The 21289-nt window shown below is 33.6% G+C and overlaps 3 protein-coding genes across 13 annotated transcripts; 2 read left to right on the top strand and 1 right to left on the bottom strand.

Moving 5' to 3' along the window:
* The first annotated feature begins 2296 nt into the window (after nt 1–2296).
* LOC106772036 (fruit protein pKIWI502) lies at nt 2297–6243 on the top strand. 2 transcript variants are annotated; one of them, XM_014658171.2, is made up of 6 exons: nt 2297–2921; nt 3690–3789; nt 3884–3979; nt 4063–4143; nt 4737–4814; nt 6105–6243. In XM_014658171.2, the coding sequence occupies exons 1-5, from the start codon at nt 2386–2388 to the stop codon at nt 4797–4799; spliced, it is 876 nt and encodes a 291-aa protein (XP_014513657.1). In that variant the 5' UTR covers nt 2297–2385; the 3' UTR covers nt 4800–4814; nt 6105–6243. The 2 variants fall into 2 exon arrangements, with proteins under 2 accessions (XP_014513657.1, XP_014513656.1); XM_014658170.2 differs by lacking the exon at nt 6105–6243 and having other exon boundaries at nt 4737–5191.
* Nucleotides 5863–10152, bottom strand: LOC106772034 (sarcoplasmic reticulum histidine-rich calcium-binding protein). Of its 6 annotated transcripts, none has more exons than XM_014658166.2 (3): nt 9930–10081; nt 9710–9776; nt 5863–7004 (listed from the first exon to the last, which is right to left on the bottom strand). In XM_014658166.2, the coding sequence occupies exon 3, from the start codon at nt 6943–6945 to the stop codon at nt 6058–6060; it is 888 nt and encodes a 295-aa protein (XP_014513652.1). In that variant the 5' UTR covers nt 6946–7004; nt 9710–9776; nt 9930–10081; the 3' UTR covers nt 5863–6057. The 6 variants fall into 6 exon arrangements, 4 of the variants coding, with proteins under 4 accessions (XP_014513652.1, XP_014513654.1, XP_014513653.1 ...); XM_014658168.2 differs by having other exon boundaries at nt 5863–6970; XM_014658167.2 differs by having other exon boundaries at nt 9710–9804; nt 9930–10070.
* Nucleotides 10153–12853: 2701 nt separating this feature from the next.
* On the top strand, nt 12854–18192 carry LOC106770848 (DNA-directed RNA polymerase II subunit RPB7). Of its 5 annotated transcripts, none has more exons than XM_014656675.2 (8): nt 12854–12974; nt 13149–13211; nt 13376–13538; nt 13776–13941; nt 14037–14087; nt 16929–16994; nt 17121–17189; nt 18042–18192. In XM_014656675.2, exons 3-8 carry the CDS (start codon nt 13423–13425, stop codon nt 18102–18104), a joined length of 531 nt encoding a protein of 176 aa, XP_014512161.1. In that variant the 5' UTR covers nt 12854–12974; nt 13149–13211; nt 13376–13422; the 3' UTR covers nt 18105–18192. The 5 variants fall into 5 exon arrangements, with proteins under 5 accessions (XP_014512161.1, XP_014512162.1, XP_014512163.1 ...); XM_014656676.2 differs by having other exon boundaries at nt 12855–12974; nt 13373–13538; XM_014656677.2 differs by having other exon boundaries at nt 12858–12998.
* Nucleotides 18193–21289: the final 3097 nt, after the last annotated feature.

Below are 21289 nucleotides of genomic sequence, written 5' to 3'. Positions count from 1 at the left end.
TTACAGGTTACAAGTTAAAGGTTACATGTTACAAGTTACGGGTTGCAGGTTGTAGGTTATTGGTTTCAGGTTGCAGGTTACAGGTTACAGGTTGCCAGGTTACAGGTTACAGGTTACATGTTACATGTTATACATTACAGGTTATAGGTTAGAGGTTAGAGGTTACAGGTTACAGGTTAGAGGTTAGAGGTTACAGGTTGCAGGTTGCAGGTTGTAGGTTGCAGGTTACAGGTTACAGGTTACAGGTTACTAGGTTACAAGGTTACAAGGTTACAGGTTACACGTTACACGTTACACGTTACACGTTACACGTTACACGTTACACGTTACACGTTACACGTTACACGTTACAGGTTAAGGTTAAGGTTAAAGGTTAAGGGTTAAAGGTTAAAGGTTAAAGATTAAAGGTTAAATGTTACAGATACAGGTTACAGGTTAAAGGTTAAAGGTTACATGTTATAGGTTACATGTTAAAGGTTTTAGGTTAAAGGTTACAAGTAACAGGTTACACATTACATGTTAGTGGTTAGAAGTTATAAGTTGCAAGCTGCAATTGAAGTGGCAAGTTGCAAGTTAAGTTACAAGTTACAAGTCACATGTTGCATGTTACAGGTTACAGGTTTCATGTTACAAATTACATGTTACAGGTGACAGGTTACAGGTTACAGGTTAAAGGTTACAGGTTATAGGTTATAGGTTACAGGTTACGAGTTACGAGTTACGGGTTATAAGTTGCAAGTTGCGACTTAAGTTACAAGTTACAAGTCAAATGTTACATGTTACAGGTTATAGTTTACATATTATAGGTTACAAGTTAAAGGTTACAGGTTACAGGTTACAGGTTAAAGGTTATATGTTAGAGGTTAGAGGTTAAGGTTACAGGTTAGAGGTTAAAGGTTACAAGTTACATATTAAAGGTTAAAGGTTACAAATTGCAGGTTACAGGTTGCAGGTTACAGGTTACAGGTTACATGTTATAGGTTACATGTTACAGGTTACAGGTCACAGGTCACAGGTTACAAGTTATAGGTTAGAGGTTAGAGGTTAGAGGTTAGAGGTTACACGTTACAGGTTGTAGGTGGTAGGTTACAGGTTACAGGTCACAGGTCACAGGTCACGGGTTACAGGTTACAGGTAGAGGTTAGAGGTTACAAGTTGCAGGTTGCAGATTGCAGGTTGCAGGTTACATGTTACAAGTTACAGATTACAGATTATAGGTCGAGGTTCCAGGTTACAACTTGCAGATTACAGTTTGCAGGTTACAGGTTACAGGTTCCAGGTTACAGCTTGCAGATTACAGTTTGCAGGTTACAGGTTACAAGGTTACAGACTACACGTTACATATTACACGTTACAGGTTATAGATTACAAGTTAAGATTAAGATTAAAAGTTAAATGTTACATATATATATATATATATATATATATATATATATATATATATATATATATATATATATTAAAGGTTAAAGATTAAAGATTAAAGGTTGTCTTAACTTATATATATTTTTAAGGCAATGGTGAAACTACGTTGTTGTGTTAAAATATTTTCTTGAACTGCCTTCTTTTTAAAGAGTGTTCGTTGTGCTAATCCTTTCGATCTCAGTTTGACAATTTCCAACAAAAACGAATTGAAGAAAGTGAATGATATATGATTACAATGAGGCCGTAATTATCCAAAAATAAAATAGCCATGGAAAAATGGAAATCCATAGAATAATAAGACATAGCTTCTTATAAGAATGTTATTCTTTTAGTATTATGCATAGTATACTATTATTACACGGATTTTAAAAGTTAAAATGAAACTATTTTTTCATAAAAAAAAGTTAAGCTAATTATATATGAAAAAGAAAACTATCTGTAATTGTATTTACTTTACTCCAACTTAGAATAGTAAAATTAAAAAGTTGATAATATGCAAATTTTATATTATTTCTCAATTATAAATCATAATTAAAATAGAAAATACAAAGAAGTTAATAATATGGAAATCATATTATTTGTTAATTCTATATAATTTATGATGAATTTATTAATTTTACAATATTTATTTTATAATTATACTAAGAAAATTTTGTATTGATTTGATAATAACATGAAAGTTTATACTTGTTAAACTCAAACCAAAATCTGGTTAATCATATTTTTACAATATTAACATATTTTTATTATGCGACAATTAGTGTGGTAACCAACCAGACTCATCTTCTTTCCAACTGCATGGGACAAGACTGCGAATAAAAACATGACACGTGGGACTCTCATTATCCTTAATTCACCAGTGGCGCAATTTATCATTACCCGCCTGTTCCGCCGCCTCTCTCTACTCTGACCAACCCTCCACGTGACCTCACCACGACAAAACTATCATCAAAAAACACCATGTCACTCTTTATCTCACCGTCACCCTCGCTTACCCTCCACCCCCATGCGCACGTTAGCCCCTCCATGTCCGTCCTACGCCGCCTCCATCTAAACCTTCGCTCCAGCCGCCGCCGCCTCGCCACCGTTTCCGCCGCTGTTCGTCAGGACACTACCGTCTGGACCCCAGCGCCACTCTCCGAGGTCGAGCCCGCTGCCGAGTCGCTCTTCCACGTCGCCATCGACGTGTCCGACGCTCCCGACCTCGCCGCGTCCCACACAATCGCCGGGCAGTACCTCCAGCTCCGCGTGCCCGACTCGTCCAAGCCCTCGTTCCTCGCCATTGCATCGCCGCCGAAGCTGGCCGCGAAGCATGGCGTGTTCGAGTTCCTCGTGAAGAGCGTGGCGGGGTCCACCGCGGAAGCGCTGTGCGCGTTGAAGAGAGGCGATGTGGTTGAACTAAGCCAAGTCATGGGAAACGGATTCAACATTAATCTGATCCAGCCGCCCGAGAAATATGGAACCGTTATCGTCTTCGCTACTGGATCTGGAATTAGGTCAGTGTGCAAATTACCGTTTTACCCTCGATTTTTGTTCTCTGTTTAAAAATTTTCCATTTCTTTCATTCCTTCTTAGAACATTGAGTTTACGTGGTTACAAACTCACATGGAAATGAAGTTTTAATTGTTGTAGCTTCTTCAAGATCCTTGATATCATGCAAAATTCTTCTTTAAATGCGATTAAGTAGATCCAAATTGCAGACCATAGACCTCAAAAACCTTGATGTTACAGTTGCAATTGTTGTTACCAACTTTTAAAATTTTGCATTGCATTTATTGACATTAATGGATTCTGTTCAGATAAATTTGTCTATGAACAATTGCAGGTGAAAAAAAATAAGAATTAAACTGAATTAAGCTTCCTCAAAGTTAAACTTATGCACCTCAATTTTTGGACGAGCAAAATGAAAAAAAAAAAAACTGCTAAAATGGTTATACGAATTAGGATTGTTTAGACAAATTTCTTCACAAGGACTTTAGAAGAAAAAAACAAGAAAAATGAAATAAAATGAGTTTTTCCTGATGTTAAAATTAGTTAATACATAAACTACTTTTTAGAAGATTTCTCTAATTTCATTCTTTTTCTCTTAGTCTTTATGGAGAAGTTTGTTTAACAAGACTTTTACTATATTTTTTTTCTCTTATGAAAGAAGCTCAATTTATACTACATTTTATTTTTCTCGAAATGCTTATAGGAAAGTTTAACATAACCTTAATCCTTGATTTTGCTTGTATTGGTCTGACCGTTTACTTTGTTGTGTGCAGTCCAATTCGGTCTCTAATTGAGTCGGGGTTTGATGCGGGGAATAGGTCTGATGTAAGACTATATTATGGGGCCAGAAACCTACAGAGACTGGCTTATCAGGTTATTTTAATTGTTTTTTTTATCTTGATGAAAGGAAAGGTTGAACTACTTTTAATCAGAGCTGCTTTAATAGCAATGCTGTTTTATCTTATAGGATAAATTTAAAGACTGGGAATCTTCTGGTGTGAAGATTGTTCCTGTATTGTCTCAACCTGATGATAGTTGGACTGGGGAAACTGGCTATGTTCAGGTAAAGTGCTTGAGCTCTTAGGATGAAGTTTCACATTACTTCCTTCACAGACAATAATTCTTTGCACACGGTTGTATTCACAGGCTGCATTTTCAAAGGCAAAGCAGATATCTAACCCACTGGCAACTGGTGCCGTACTTTGTGGGCACAAACAGATGACCGAGGTGTGTTCTTAGAACCCAGCTTGTCAGTCGGCATAGTTACGAGACGTGTTTGTTGTGTGTATTAACTTTCCATTATTGCAACCTTCTTGTCAATTACCGCTATCTTTCCTATAAATTTTTTCTAACAATTTTTTTAAATAAGAAGTGAGACTAACAAAAAATTGTGATTTCCAATAAATTTTATCAGGCTAAGAAAGATTATATTGGCATGTAGAGAAAGAGAGAAAGACACAATAATGGTTGCTTGGAGGAAACCAACATCCCCGAAATAGCACTCAAATAGGAAGAAAATTAGCATTTAGGTTATTAAATGTTTCCTCCTTAGGTAGAACCAAATGACTAAAGTTTAAATAATTACAGAAAATAAAGATATTTGGTAAGAGAAATAAAGACTTAAGAAATCATTTTTAGACGTCATTTTCGTGAATTCTAAATCTTAAACCCAGTTATCTTGGGTCCAGTAAATAATGCAGGTCGATTAATTGTTGGTCAATCCACACCGGATTTCAGAGTAACGGGGAGTGTCAAATATTTCGTTGCTCGTTTTCTGTCTTGGTTCCAATCCATAACACTTGAATACATTATTGTTACAGGAGGTGACGTCAATTCTTGTTGCTGATGGAGTATCTGCAGATAAGATATTGAAGAACTTCTGATAAAAGTGGAGTTTGGTTAGTGTTGTATCATTTTTGAATTTGAATTATACTCGATATTTGTTCACTGCCTTTGCTGTGTATCAAGCATCTCGGCATGGAATGTATAATAAAGAACAATTTTGGAATAGTTTATTTTGGGGGTCCAAATGTTTGACAGATATACAGGGCCTAGGAAAGTTGAGTAAAATTTCCAACGGTTTGATTGTTGCACTATAACATTGATGTATTGATGCCTGTATTATCTCGTCGCAAGTTGATATATGGGCATTAAAGTTGGCACCGAGTCTCTAGTTAAGTTAGCCAAGCATAGCTTCCAAACATGAATTCTTTTGTTGTGTAACTTCTTCATAAACTCAGATTTGGATTAGCGACAGAATAGACCATTTTTACAATGCGACTGTTTTTTTTTTTTTGTGTTTTGGTTGTTACATACAAACAAATATAATTAGATAACATGCTTAAATAACTAAACGCAAATATAGGACCAACTGTTAAACTAATAATAGAACGTCTGCGAGTTTGGTTTCTCAGATCAAATATCAGTAGTGTTCAGGATTAGGAGAGGAAATTAGATGACTAATATTGTATTCAAACTAAACAATTTTAACTATTTTCTCTTTAACTAAAATGAACTCGTCATATTATCAAATAGAGACACTATTTCAGATGCCTTCTCTATCAACATTTCGTGCCCGTTCAGCCACTTCATGACTGACTCTTTCTGAGATGATAAAAGATGTAGCTATGTAAACAGATTGAAATTTAACTAGCAATTCGTGCGAGAAGAGTTAAATTGTAACGATTTTGAACGTTCAAGATATGAAGTCAAACTTAATTACGCCAAATAACTAATGAAGCCTTCCAACAAAATCACCAATGGCACCTCTCAAAGCGTTATTCCTAAGGTCATTGACTACACCCTTAGATACTACTGTTGACAGTTCTGTCTCGACCCACAAATGCTCAACTAAACAGCATACAACGCCTATATTGAGCAGTATTAAAACCAACTATAAAAAGACATTTAAACCCTTGAGAGTTTTCTTTTTGAAACCATCAAATATAGCTGTTAATAGCTGAAAATGGGTCAAATTAATGTTATCAGCCAACAATAACCAAGTGCAAAGTTTCAACAATTACATTCGACATGGCAATGAAATGTCTAACTTTAATTTGAATGTCAATTCCACTAATGAACAACGACACACAACAGGATAGATTCTAAATAATCAAACAATTTGGTCATCATTATTCTCATTCATAGCTTACTTTCATGCTGATCACCATCCCTTTTCTCGGTTTCAGTTTTGTCAAATTGCTCATCATACTTGCCACTGGATTTCGGGGAGTGCTGCCGCCTGTGATTTCTCTCATCATCTAAGTGGTGCCTGTGTTTGTGGTGATGGTGGTGGTGATGGTGACGATGATGGCGACTAGGCTTCTTATGCATTGATCTTTTGTTTTGATCTTCAGAATTTTCTTCTAATGACTTTGATCTGCTTCTTTGAGCATTACTGTTATAGTCAGAATCAGACAACCTCAGCTCCACGTTATGTGATCGCTTATGATGTTTATGGTGCCTGCTGTGGCCTTTCTTTCGTAGAGCATCATCACTTTTATCACTTGACAAGTCAGATTCACTAGACTCTGATCGTCGATGGCGTTTGCTATGCTTTCCATGACTTCTTTTCCGAACCGGACTTTCACCTTCGTCCGAGTCACTTGAATCTGGTCTTGAACCTCGATCTCTCAGCCTCTTGCACTGCTTCTTCTTTCTTCTCCTCTCCTCCTCAAAGCTACTCTCGGAGTCATCATTACTAAAATCACTAGACTCTGAAGACAATTTCTTTGTTTTCCTTTTCGAACTTTTTTCTTTCCTTTTCTCATGGTCACCAGAGTCATAGTGAGAATGCTTCCTGTGCTTCCTATGAGATCTTTTACTTGTCCTATTACTCTCATCATCGCTGTCATAATAACTGTCACTATCAGAAACTGACCTTTTTCTATGCTTTGTAGCCTTAAGTTTTCTCTCTTTGGCTTCAGCAGCAGCTTCCAGCTTCTGCTCCCATTTCAAAGGGGCTTCCTTTCTCTCCATGATCTTCTTTTTCTTCTCCTCAACCATCTGGATGAATCGTTTGGTGTCCATTTATACTCCAAAACCAACTCAAAAACTGCATTTGGATCAAATGATGACCGGAAGTGCATCTCACAGAAGAGAAAAATCAAAGTTAGTTCGACAATCAAATCAAATAATTATATTGAATACTTCCAAAAGGATTAGACATACAACTAAATACTTTGCATTTCTTATACGTTATCCATGCAATAAAAAATAAATTGTTCTTAGCAATAAAAAAAGAAAAAAAAGTTGTTATCAAAAGGACACTGATAACAAGAAATATCACATACAAAATACTCATTATGTTAAGACCTTGCCCCCTTTCAGAGAATTAATAAGAACATGAAAGATGTGACCCTTCATCCATCTAGCTAACCGGTTATAATATCAGTTTAAATTTCAACGCTTATTCCTACAAAAAAGGATACATACTCCGAAAATTTCTATTACCATAACTACAAGAAGCACTAATAGACAGACATTGCTCACTAAGTACAGAAAAGACAGTGATGATGGGTGAAATTCAAGAATTCAAAAAATGAGAAGAGACAGAATCCAAAAGAAATGCATGAGTTAGTAAGCGAGTTCTGGAAAGTCTTCCTAGCAAAGGGTATTCAGGTAAGCAAGTTCCGGCGGTTGGAAAGGGCTAGGTTATGGAGGCGTACCAACAGCGAAAATTTTAGCCACTACTTCAAGTGCTCCAAGAAAAGTTTCACACGAAGGGTAGAAATTCGAAATACTCAAGGCCTAGACGATCTTGGAGAGAGAAGAATGAAGAGAGAAGAATAAGGAGAAGAATGAGGAGAGAAGAATAAGGAGAAGAATGAGGAGAGAAGAATAAGGAGAAGAGATCTCAGAATTTAAGTTTATGGAGGAGTTTTGTTAGATAAACTCAAATTTTAGAGATTTGTTATTTTATTAGTTTGGTTTTAGTAATATTTGATTTGATTTTGATTGAGATAAAATAGATATAGGTGGTTTTGATTTTAAGTAAGTTGATATTTTATATTCAGTTTTTATTATTTGTACTTGGCCCTATTTACACGTATTTAAAGGTTGCCAATATTTAATGAAAATCACCCACAATGTATGATATAAATCAAACTAAATCTAGTACAAACATGGTAAAGACTAACTTTCTATGAATTGTTTTTCCAAACCTGGGAGAAATGAACCACAAACAATAACCGAGTCCCATTATACAAGTATAATTTCCTCAACATTTTACAGAATTCTTAACAGACAACCAACAAACTCAAATTGATCTGACTCCTACATTTCTCCTTAACAAAAGAGAAACCACACAATTGTGATGTCGGTGGCAAATGATTTTAGTCTCCCAAAACCTTGCAGCAGATGGTGGACGTGCAGTTGAGTTAGACAGAAACAACAACAAGGTTGAGCGCTAGAAGTCAAAGAATCAAGGCAAGATGATGAGAGGGCAAGTACTTGCAGCAGAAAGCTAGCCAAAATAGCACGCCAGAGGTCAGTGGCCAAATTGTTGGGTGTTTGTGGGATGTGCAAATTACTAATATGATTAAAAAATATTCAAGTGATTTTTTCAGGTTTATAATTTAAAGCTCAGAGCCAGGGTGGGATTTAAGGGATTTCAGGGTCTGAGTTGGATCAGGATTTCAGGGTTTTGATATTTGGAACTGAATTCGGACTAGGGTGAGGTCAGATGGCACAAACCTATAATTTCTTGTTTACTTTAGATTTTCCAACAATCATTTAGGCTACATATTTGTTCTTCTTCGACAATGGAGTTAAAATCAGGAAACAAAGGCTAAAACAATCATAAATCTAGTATGATTTTACAAAAAGTCATATATAAATCCATATAAATGCAAACTGGTACATACAAACCATATTCCAAAAATGTCATCCAAAAGTATTCATAAAAGATAACCCATAATTCATCTTCAATTAGTTCAGTACTGTGAACAAGGAAAGAGAACAACAGGTGGGCGTGAGTTAGAAAAGAGAGGCTGCTTCAAACAAGAAACAGCAAAAGCCAAAACACTAAAACCCGATAACAACAGCGAATAGAAAAACAAATTCAAGAAAAATTAAAGAACAATGAAAAAACGGTGGATAACACAAAAAATAGAACTTCAAACGGCAATGGCGTGTGGAAACTTGCTAAGAAAGAGAATAATAGAACAGCAGTTAAGGTTCTTGAGAAGCAGCTGCCTTGCTCTTCGTAAAAGGGATTGCAGTCAACAAAGAAAAGCTTCAACCATCACTAACTTTAAAAGTAGGTCAAGACTGGGCCCTAAATTTAAACCTGGGTCTGATTGTGAAATCATTGGATCAAACATAAAGCTCGAATCTCAATTTTAGAACAATTACATTCTGACTAAAACTTCATGAGCAATAAGATCTGTTCAGAGGGATTAAAATTGTTAAATCACGCACTCCAACAATTGCAATCCCAATTCTAACAACAATGTTCACCGATAAAGAGAACTTTAACACATTGATCCTTCTGGCAAGACAAACATTTCTATCTACTCGGGGTTTTAGTTTAAAGATAAATAAATAATCATTTTTCTAAACACTTGGCATAATATTGACAAAAATTAAAAATAAAAAAAACAACAACACAATTGAAGAAAAAAAGATAACATGTCTTGATCAGATAGTGTCATAGTAAGCCAGTGGACGTTGCGTAAATGATAAACCACGGGGAAAAAAAAAATCTTTTTGTCAGTATCCCCATTTACGATCAAATAATCAAGATTTCAAAGACAAACAAATTTCCCAGGATATTCTCTCCTTCCTTTCTTACCTTATATGTGAAAGAAGAAACCCCGCAGCAGCAGTCTACCCCGAATCGAGTACGGACAAATCAGCGTCTGATCAAAGTAAATCAACAGTTGATAACTAGAACAAATAAGAAACAAAAATCGCGACTAAGGAACCATAAAAAGAAAAAGAAAATGAAAAAAAAAAAAAAAAAAACATGGATGGAGCAGAGAGAACTGAAATTGAAAGAGAAGTAGCAGTACCTGAAGGAAGTAGTAGAGGAAGATAATCGAAATGAAGATTGCGATTTAGGGTTTGGGTTGGGGTAGGGCTTGCTGCGTGCTCCTTCCTTCCAGAAAGATCCAATATGAAGAAAAACAGCTATGTTTTGGACGATATATATAATACATAATAATTCGATTTATTAAAATGGTTTTCTACCATCTCGAACCGGACCGGATTCTTTCATCGCACAAACCCGCTGGTCGGTGACCACGCGGACGCGGTTCACGCCACAAGTGGTTTTATTGTTTTCCTGAAAAATAAACTTTCAATATATATATAATATTAATCGATTCCATATCTACGAGTTTAAAATAAAATATTCATTTGAGGCACAGTAACCACGATTAGTGTAATTTAATTAGTGGTAATAAAATTGAACAACTTTTTCTTAAATATTTTAGTGTGTTTTTAGATAAATGTATTTAAAATAGTTAAATATTATTATTACGTTTGGAAGTAAAAAACAACTCGAGGTAACGTTTGATAATATTTTACTCTAAAAAAATTACTCCTTTAAAAATGATACTCCTTTTGAAGATGGAATATTCAAGAATAACACATTTGATAACTTTTGCATATGATTTATCCAACCTGAGAGAATATCATGGACAGAACATAGACTCAAAAAAAAACGAAATAAAGGTTCATTTGAAATAGGGTAATATATGGAATTTAATTTTCAAGAGAAACAAAAAGAGAACATTCTATTTATAAGAAAACAATAATAACATTGATCAATGATGAATTAGTACATTAGCGCTAAATAATTAGGTAAAAAAATTCCAACCAAGTGTTTATTTATTTATTTATTTTTATTTCATTTTGTTGAGATATGTAAAAACAAGTATCTTGATGTGAAACATAATGTAAATTAAAAAAAAAAAAGTAAAAATGCTAGTACTTTCTCCTTATCACTTCTAAAAATTTTTATAACTTTGCCAAAATTATTTTTTACTTCATTAAGGAAAAACATGAAGACAGAAAAGAAAATAATGTCAATCTTTCATCAATGAATCTAAATATAATGAAAATATTTTCATCAACAACTGTAACAAAATATCAAAATCTAAAAGACATTGTTCAATTGAAACTCTATATATGCCTTGATATTTCTAGAATAGACAAATTTACATTTTTTTCTCGTTTTTAGAGAGAAAATCTATTATGTTTCTCTAGTTGACATGACTCACTCTAAGATTTGAAGAAGTTTGTTATAAATTAGGAAATATTATCTCTAATTTAGATAGGTGTGGATGACTCCATGGTGCAAAAAAATAATTTAGCTTCGTCTAGTATTTTTTAGTTTCAAAAAAAACAAAGCATTTATAAAAACAATGACGTGCTTAAAAGACTTTCCCGTGGGTGTCAAAGTAAATGCTTTGGTTTTAGGTTAAACCGAAGTCTATATCCTAACAACATGAGTATAAGCTTCAGTTATTTGAAAGAACTAAAGTCCATATTGATCATGCAATCATAGTGTAGACTTCGATTTTACATATAACTGAAACATATACTCATCTTCATAAGATTAATTTATGAATTTTTACAACCCGTGAAAGGTCATGTTCATCAGTGTTGTTGCATTCTTCTCCTTCGTCACTACAAACTCGCTTTTTGTCATCGTGATCATTTATCTTTCTTCTCATTTCTCGATAATTTATTTCTTTCCTTCTTGTTTTTATCTTCTTTCTCCTAATGTTGTTTTTCTTCTCGTTATGGTGTCCTTATTGTATTTTGGTGGCCATTGTCATCTTTTCACATTAAGGTGTTGTAACATTGCACGTTGGTATTGGTCTTGGTCTATATGTTTGAGGCGTAATGACATTGTTGTTGTCTTTGTTGTTGGTTCACCTTTGAGCAGTTAGTCTTGGTCTCTCTCACTCTTGCCCTCGCTCTCGTTTCCAAGTTTCTTCATGCCAAATATTTTTAATTATTTGAAACATTATTTTATATATGTTGTTTAATGTAATTATTGTACGTTTAATATATTGATTTTTTTAAAATTTGGCTAGTTAAATGCTTATATATTTGTTTGAGATTGTTCTAGCATTAGTTAGCCTTAAATTTCCATTTGAGGTTCAATATGAAATTTTATTTATTGTCTCCAAAGATGACACAATACTAAAAATTTATATGTATTGAATTTTCAATTGTTAGGTTGTACAATTTAAGATTAACCACTTTTTAATAGTTCATGAGTGCACTATTAACGTCTCTCTTTACTGAATATAAGTCGGCTCCACATAGGCACTAATTATTCTTACAAAGCCAAATATATCTTAGAAAGACTTTGACAAACACTCAAAGTGTTCCAAGCCTTCTTTGTCCTCTTCAAGACTACTCATACTTTGTTAGCCAAACAAATGATTGTACCTTTAGAAGACATTTGACCTTCAAGTCAGCATAGTGCATCAAAAGGTAATTAATGTTATAATAATGAACTTAATTAATGTCCTTCATAAAACGTGTTATTTATATTTATTGTTTATTGATCTTTACCTAGATGTAGAATTGTCAAAATCGGTTAAAACCTGCAAGTCAACCCAACCCACCAAGAAAGTTTTGACACGAGCCAAAGATGAATCCAACTCACTTAAATTGAACCTGTGGTGAGCCAACCGGCTCACCAACCCACCCAAGCATGATTTAAACTTAAATAAATAAAAAATTAAACTCAATAATAATAATCCTATTAACAATTAATGAAAATTTTAACAAGATACAAATCCCTTTAGGTTGCAAACTTTAGCCTTGTCAAGGTAATAAAATAAAATCATTAAAAGTTGTAATTGCGAGAAGTGGCATTTGAAGAACTTGCGTCTGGCGCCTTAGACCACTCAGCCATCCTGACTTTATTGCAAAATTTACTAGTAGTATATATTTACTATATGTTTTGATAAAAAGTACAATAGCAATTAAAAAGGAATTTTTTTTTTTTTTCATGCTGGTGACAGACAGAAGAAAAGTGTGAAATCGTCCTTTTTGTGGTGCCTCTTCTCACAGCATTCACCGCTCCGACAATCGTTGAGTTTTTAATTTTAATTATGGTCTGTTACACCATCAAATTCTTCAATTGAAAACCCTAATATCAGGAATCACAATCACACTGATTACCTAGTTGCGATACACTGTTCTATGTTTGTTTTTTCGTTTATCACTGAGGCTAATATATGACGTTGTTTCTCTCTAAATTTCAGCATATCCTATCTCACTTTGACCATTGAAGTTCGCATACTCAGTGTTATTGCTCTTCTACTTCGGTATGCTCCTGCCTCTCGCATGTAGTATAGCAATCGAAGTTTAGAACTTTGTCGAGAAGGATTAAACATAATATTCATTAGGTTTTAGGATTTATATATTAGAATTTGGGTTTCTCTTTTTAATAGTTGGAGTCTATTCTTGTTCTGCTTTTTGTGGCCAGAAGTAACTGTCAAGGTTGGGTAAGAAGGGAGGAAAAGGAGAAACGCGAAAATGTTCTTCCACATAGTGCTGGAGCGAAATATGCAGCTCCATCCACGCTACTTTGGTCGTAACCTTCGTGATAACCTCGTTTCCAAGCTAATGAAAGATGTGGAAGGCACTTGCAGGTGTTTTGTTCTTCATTGATACTTTTTCTTCATCGTGATTAAATGAAAAAGAAAAAGGAAAAGTATGTATTTTTAACTATTNGATNATAATTNNNAATGNTAGTTGTAACAGTATTTTGTGATTAGATTNCATGCCAAGTATGNAATTTAGATCGTGGAACAACAAAGCATTTCTCTCTAACTGACTGTTTTGGACCTTGNANGGATTTAACATTTGGATTTNCAACTATTCTGCAGTGGTCGACATGGATTTGTGGTGGCAGTTACAGGGATAGAAAACATAGGGAAAGGGTTAATTCGTGATGGAACAGGGTTTGTGACATTTCCAGTTAAGTACCAATGTGTTGTCTTCAGACCATTTAAGGGGGAGATCTTGGAAGCTGTTGTCACCATGGTGAACAAGGTTTGGACAGTTCCTTTCTCTTTAGAGTAATGAAGCTGTGCAACTCGAATTTGTGGAGATTGTGGTTTATAGCGGTTGAGTTCTGTTTTGTGCAGATGGGATTTTTTGCTGAAGCTGGACCTGTACAAATCTTTGTTTCCAACCACGTATGTATTTGTGCTTTATAATGTGATATTATATAGATCTTCATGTCAAACACTAAAATTGTGTGTCCTTTATTATTCCTGCCTTTGGAATTTGTCTTTTATAATGTGTTATATCTAAAAGATTCTTGCTATTGTTCTTCATGTTAAACACTAATAATTATATGTCCGTTATTATTGTTGTCATTGGAATGCCATGGAAGTTTTAGAATTTGAATGCTAAAATTATGTTTTTCATTTATTGATATTTCAAAATATTGCAAATGAGGTTTTTTGGATATCCACCCCCTCCAAAGTACTTCGTAACCCCAAAATTATCCAGTAGGACTTCTAATTGGGAGAATGATGGGTAACCAAGACAGGTTCTTGGATGATCTTGCAAAGAGACCAGACAGTTTGGTCTTCCCAGAAAGTAGAACATGCACACACAACACCAGGTCTTTTGAGAGGACCTTCTCTCCCTTCCCTTTGTCTAAAACAACACTGAAAAACTGAAGAAAACAACCCTGTCCAGACTATATATAATAGTCTGTTTACAACAGCTTAACCCCCAAACAGTTATAACTGTCTATCCCCTTATTTCTTCTTACATAAACCTTCCCCCTAAACCTATCAATACCCCTCCATGAAGTTTCACCTTGTCCTCAAGGTGAAAAGCAGGAAATTCCGTACTGATTGTTGTAGCATCTTCCCAACTGTTTTCAATGGATGGGGGGTGTTGCCATTTAAGTAAAACTTCCAAATCTTCCGTTGGAGAAGTGAAAACGTCTAATAGCTCCTCTGGATAAACCTCGAACATCAAATTTTTAGTAAGCATACGTGGAAGAGGTTGAACTGGAGTGGTTGGTTGGATAACGAACTAGAGGAGGGAGACAGGAAAGACCAGGTGAATTTTGTTGTGAGTAGGGAGATCCAGTTTATAAGCTACAACCCCTATGCAGTCCTTGACTGTATAAAGACCATAAAATCTGAGCCAACAATTTCAGACGATAGGGTTGCAACTTAAGATACACCAAGTCACCTATTTGGAACTCCACCTCTCTCCGATGTTTATTTGCCTGCACCTTATTCTGTTCCTGAGCTTTGCATAAATTTTCTTTCAACTCCCTCGATATATTATCACATTCTTGTTGTAATTGATTCACACTTTGCACCTTGGATTGGATAGTAGTACCTTTTAGCAGCAGAGGAGGGTCACGGCCATAGAGGGCCGGCCTTAAAAGGGGACATCTTTGTAGAAGCGTTGTAGTTAGTATTAAACCAAATTTCTGCCCAAGACAACCACTCTGGCCACTTCTTAGGATGTGTACCAGTCATGCAATGTAAATAAGTCTCTAGGCAGCGATTAACCACCTTTGTTTGGCCATCAGATTGGGGGATGACAGGCAGTGTTGAACTTGAGTTTTGTGGCGGCCTGTTTAAACAACTCTTTCCAAAAATTGCTTAAGAAAATATTGTCTCTATCGGAGACAATCGTAGAGGGGAACCCATGAGGTTTTACTATTTCTCTAACGAACAACTGAGCTACCTTTGCTGCTGTAAAGGGGGAGCTAGGGCCAAAAAATGAGTATACTTAGTGAGTCTATCCACCACCACTAGGATTGTTTCTTTCCCTTGGACTTTAGGCAGGCCCCAATGAAATCCATAGAAATGTCAGACCAGACCTGAGTTGTTATGGGTAGAGGCTGTAATAAGTCTGTTGGAGCAATTGTTTCAGCTTTGTTCCTTTGACAAACTTCACACTGCTGAACCCACTCTTTAATGTCTTTTTTCATACTCTCCCAATAAAGAACCCCCACTATCCTCTTAACCATCCAAAAATAACCACTATGTCCTCTTGTAGGAGACTCATGCATCTCCTTAATCAGAGGATGTGATCCGTTCTACCACCACTGTCAGCCCCTTAATCATCTCCTCCAATCTTTGGAACCTTCTCTGATTTTCATGTTTCTGTTCTTGCACTATTCACTCCAACTTATCCAATCTTGCTTCCATTCTCATATTTACCATGCCTCACAACAACCACCACAACACCAGGAAAGAGGCTCTGAATACCAATGATTGGTACCCGTACTTTATTATTTCTTCTTACATAAACCTTTCCCCTAAACCAATCAGAGAATGCCTGAATTATTTTGGGCAAGGACAGTATGACTATAAATAACTTCATTTCTAATCTATATTTTATTTAATATGTATTCTCTAGCTATTTCCTAATTCTTCTTTATCTAAAGGTGCACAAATGCAGGAGTGAAAAATAAAAGCGATATAACCATCTGATGTTTCTTTTATACATGAATGGTATCTCTTAGAAATTGGGCTTTAGGACATAACACAACCCCACAAAATTGGTCTGTAAAGTGAGAACTGCCCAATCCTTATAGTATGCACTATTTAGGTCATGTCACTAGGTTATGTGTTACTAAGCACATCCCCTCACACCAACACATTGAAAGTGCTGGAGGCTGTTCAGCAGGCTACCTAAAGAGGGTGCAATTAAGGAGGGTCAGGAGGAGTGATTATAATTCAGGCGATTTTGCCAACTTTAAGTTGTAATCAGAGCTTAGATTCCCCTACATATTTTTTGCCTTTTTTCTTTTACATTCTGTTTGCTGATACTAACTAACATCAGTTTATAATGGGATGGCTGGTGGCATCTATAATTTTAAATCGTAATGGGTATGCTTTAGTTTTACCATACATCTCAACCCATTAAAACTTTCCCTGTTTTTCATCAAATTAAGATAAATTACGGCAATACTTTGAAACTGAAAAGTTACAAAATGTAATTATAGTTTTTTATACATAGATCTGTTTGTTGAGACCCTTTTTTCCCCTTTTTAGTTGATTCCGGATGATATGGAGTTCCAGTCTGGAGACATGCCAAATTACACTACTTCAGATGGATCTGTATGTATCATTTATTGCTTCCCCAATGGAAAAGAAGGGAGCAAATTATTTATATTCTGTTTGTTGTCCTGCCTTATTTGATGATTATGGGTTATGTATTTATTTTAGTAAATTGGTCTTTTGCAGGTTAAGATTCAAAAAGATAGTGAAGTTAGACTAAAGATAATTGGGACTCGAGTGGATGCTACTGAAATTGTATGCACATATATTATGCATTATACTTTATTTTGTTGATTGCTGTTAATTTAAGCTCCATCAGTTTTATACTAAATTCTGTTTTGAGAAATTTAAAATAATAGAAAGATTTTTAGCTCTGTAAAGGATATAGTTTTTGTTTTTCCCACATAATTTTTCACAATTACTAATGCCTTTGAGAAGAGCCTCAGTTTTTGCTAATTTTAATGCATAGCTCATCTCATGACCACTATCTTTGCATTAGTTTGTGAATATCATGAAACTGGTGATATTTTTACGTCTCTGGAATGCTAATTATGTTCTGTTTGGTGGTAAACTTTAATCCTTGTCCAAAGTAATCAAACGAGGAATTTTACTAAGCAAGCTACCATGATGGTCTTATAAATTTACGCCCATATTTGTGGTATGCAAATAAGCATTGGCACTCGGCACTGCAAAGTAAACTCTTGAATGTCGGGAGAAAATTATGAGTAGATATTCTCCAGTTACTGCATGCAATCAGAGTGATATTATTTTTACCAGCTTGTTGATGTCACTTGTTGCCTGTATTGTTCCTGCCATGATTATTTGTACGCCTTGTGTGAAAGAACTCATGATGCTGATGGCCTTGTAAAACTAATATCATTTTAGCAAGCATGTGATACAAGGTTGTACGCTGTTAAGTTTTATTACTCCTGCACGTGTTGGTCTATGTTTTCCTTCCCTTAAGTTGTAGTGCTATAGATACGAACTTGGCAACTGTTCAGACACAAATGAGTTTTTCTTCGCATATTGAAATATTTATGTGGTTTTAAATTTGAATGTTTTTTTTTTCAACTCACTTATCTGATATAATGCGTCTTCTTTTGGCAGTTCTGCATAGGTACCATAAAAGATGATTTCTTGGGTGTGATCAACGACCCTGCAACAGTTTAAATACCCCTTTCTGTACTCTTATGATGTTATTTATTAAAATTTATTGACTACTTATATATTGATTTTAATATTAAAAGAAATTAAACTATCTTGTATATTTTAAACAGATAAGATGGCATAAACTATTTGAAAAAATAAATCATAAGTAGAACTAAGCTTGAAAGCTTCAATAATAACTGAAAATATCATACAGAACCAAAATGTTGATCTTAGTGATTATTTTATTATTTTATGCCATTGAGGAAGACAATTTCAGGTTTCAAATAACAATTTTGAAGCTTCCTGCTGAACTTCTAGACAAGAATAATTTAAATCCCATTTAAAAAGTTAAAGTTCAAACCCCTTGAGTTCAGTTTTTTTATATTAGATCTTATGATATCAACAGCAATGACTCGATTAGATCTTTTTCATCCACATTGTTCATATGAGAACGTATAAACTTATGAGGAATAGGATCAAAATTGTCCCCAACTTATATTAATTAGTTTTCTCGATAAATCCTTATTCCTAAAAAAAGTTCCTGATTAATTATATTGCTGCTAAGTGCTACGAATCTTTTTCTTCCCCTCATTCTTAGCTAATTTTGGATTTTCTAAAAATATCACCACTGTTCTTAAATTTCACAAATTTTCAAAGAATAACATCATTAAGTAAAAGGAGTTCATCAAATGGATTTATTTCTGAAAGGAACGGAAGCAGAAAAGCACAATGGTCCCGTTAAACTGTAACAAATTATCAGTTTTTCTTTCTGGATTGAAGAATTTTTCTTTTCCTTTTTTTTTTTATCGATAACATTTTGTTAGAAGACAAATCAAATTATGAAGTTCCATTTTTTCTTTGATTTGTTTCTTGAACCTCCTTTATCAAACAATTATTCATTCTTTGCTTTTGGGGCATTATTGGTGAGACCTCCACATGGTGGCAAGATACTGCTGGCACTTGCTGCTACAACTTCCATTTTGATGCAATAAATCTGGTTGTGCCCTTATAGTTTTTGTTGTCATAGATGATTTTTTGGCAAAGGACACATCACTTGGCTTGAGATTGTGCCTGTACTCCACAGTCACTTGTTCAAGAACTTCAACCTGAAACATGTTGAGCTTCAACTTGGGGTTCATAAGTTAATGATACTATGACTCATAAGTTAATTATGGACCATAATGTCATTAAACTATTTTAAGTTTGACATTATCGTATTCATAATTGATGATGTTTATTTATATAATTGGAATTGATACATTTATTTATCATATTAAACTTAGTTAAAAACATAGTTCTCATCAAATTATTTACTAGCCATCTCTTTTAGTACTTCTAATATAATCTTAATCAATTTTTTTTTTGTCTTTTTCTCCCCAAGTGTCACATAAATATGTTCTGCTGGATAATTCTTTCATATTTGTTATCTCTATGAATCCATCTTATCATACTCATTTATGTAATTCTTGCTTTCTTTTTTCAAGTTTAAATATTTCTTTTAAACTTCAATATTCACCACCTTAAAATATGTCTAATTTTTTCTCTTTTACTTTTGTTAGAATTTCTCATTTAATCATTATTGTATCATACATATTTCATATAACTTCAGCATAAGTTGCATAAATACTTTATTTATTCTTCAATCTATCTCATAGCATTTTCTTAATACTTTACTAATAAGAGCCTTCACCATTTTTCATTCATTTCTTTTCCAGTAAAAACAAATAAATTAAAATGAAGATATATATATATATATATATATATATATATATATATATATTATTTTAAAAAGAGTAAGAAATGTATTAAACACAAGGACAATACAAATAATCACGTTAAAACATTATGTAATTATATTTTTTTATTTTTAAAAATAAAAAGAGAGATATTAAGCCATAGGGCTTGCTGCGTGCTCCTTCCTTCCAGAAAGATCCAATATGAAGAAAAACAGCTATGTTTTGGACGATATATATAATATATAATAATTCGATTTATAAAAATGGTTTTCTACCATCTCGAACCGGACCGGATTCTTTCATCGCACAAACCCGCTGGTCGGTGACCACGCGGACGCGGTTCACGCCACAAGTAGTTTTATTGTTTTCCTGAAAAATAAACTTTTAATATGTATATAATATTAATCGATTCCATATCTACGAGTTTAAAATAAAATATTCGTTTGAGGCACAGTAACCACGATTAGTGTAATTTAATTTAATTAGTGGTAATAAAAATGAAGAACTTTTTCTTAAATATTTTAGTGTGTTTTTAGATAAATGTATTCAAAATAGTTAAATATTATTATTACGTTTGGACGTAAAAAACAACTCGAGGTAACGTTTAATAATATTGTACTCTAAAAAAATTTACTCCTTTAATAGTTTCCCACAAATTTTAAAACACGGTTTTGTTGTTATGATTTTTTTAAAATGATCCGTTTTTAAAGAATAACTTCTTAAATAAATTTATTAAAATATTATTTCTCTAAATAGATCTGTTTGAAATAATTTTATATTGACTTTTTTAAATGGAATGAAAAATATAAAAAATAAAATAAAACTTAAAACTATGGAAAGATAATTTAAAATATTGGATATAAAGTTTAGTTACTCCAAGAAAATGAATACAAAAATATTTATCATTTTTAAATTAAATTTATTATTATTGATTTTATAACTGCAAATATTTATGATCAGTAATAATAATTAAAATTGTAAACTTATATTTTATTCTTTATTCATCTTTTTCTACGAAGTTATTATAAAAATAATAAGCTTTATTTTAAATGCATTATAAAGTTATAAAATTAATATCTTCAAAAAACATTATAAACAATATCTCTTTCTTTAAAATCTTTGAAATAGATTCAATAGAGCATTATTTTTCGAAAATGTTTGATATTTAAAATTCTTTCGAAATTTGACTTCTCAAGACCAGACTGTGAGAAGTTTTTTTTTTTTAAAAAAAAGGAAAAAGTTTTAAAACTGAGTATTATAAAGTGAAATAAGAGAAAAAAATATTTACAATAAATGATTAAAAACACTGAGATTAAATTTTAATTACTTTGAGAAAAAAAATAAAAAATAATTTAAGGATGAATAAATTTTAATTTTGAAATATTATTTTGTAAACGGATCAAAATTTAAAAGATGAATTAATTTTGCGAGAATATTCAAGCTACTAGATTGTCTTTTAAGGTGTATTTT

Source organism: Vigna radiata, chromosome 8, assembly GCF_000741045.1.
Source record: "Vigna radiata var. radiata cultivar VC1973A chromosome 8, Vradiata_ver6, whole genome shotgun sequence".
Classification (NCBI taxonomy): domain Eukaryota; kingdom Viridiplantae; phylum Streptophyta; class Magnoliopsida; order Fabales; family Fabaceae; genus Vigna; species Vigna radiata.
This window is presented reverse-complemented; position numbering and strand designations above follow the sequence as displayed.

Coding starts and splice junctions, on each gene's coding strand:
- LOC106772036 (XM_014658171.2), top strand. CDS start 2,386: ATGTCACTCTTTATCTCACCGTCACCCTCGCTTACCCTCCACCCCCAT. Junction 2,922..3,689: donor GCTACTGGATCTGGAATTAG/GTCAGTGTGCAA, acceptor TGTTGTGTGCAG/TCCAATTCGGTCTCTAATTG. Junction 3,980..4,062: donor GGGAAACTGGCTATGTTCAG/GTAAAGTGCTTG, acceptor TTGTATTCACAG/GCTGCATTTTCAAAGGCAAA.
- LOC106772034 (XM_014658166.2), bottom strand. CDS start 6,945: ATGGACACCAAACGATTCATCCAGATGGTTGAGGAGAAGAAAAAGAAG.
- LOC106770848 (XM_014656675.2), top strand. CDS start 13,423: ATGTTCTTCCACATAGTGCTGGAGCGAAATATGCAGCTCCATCCACGC. Junction 14,088..16,928: donor AAATCTTTGTTTCCAACCAC/GTATGTATTTGT, acceptor TCCCCTTTTTAG/TTGATTCCGGATGATATGGA. Junction 16,995..17,120: donor ACACTACTTCAGATGGATCT/GTATGTATCATT, acceptor GGTCTTTTGCAG/GTTAAGATTCAAAAAGATAG.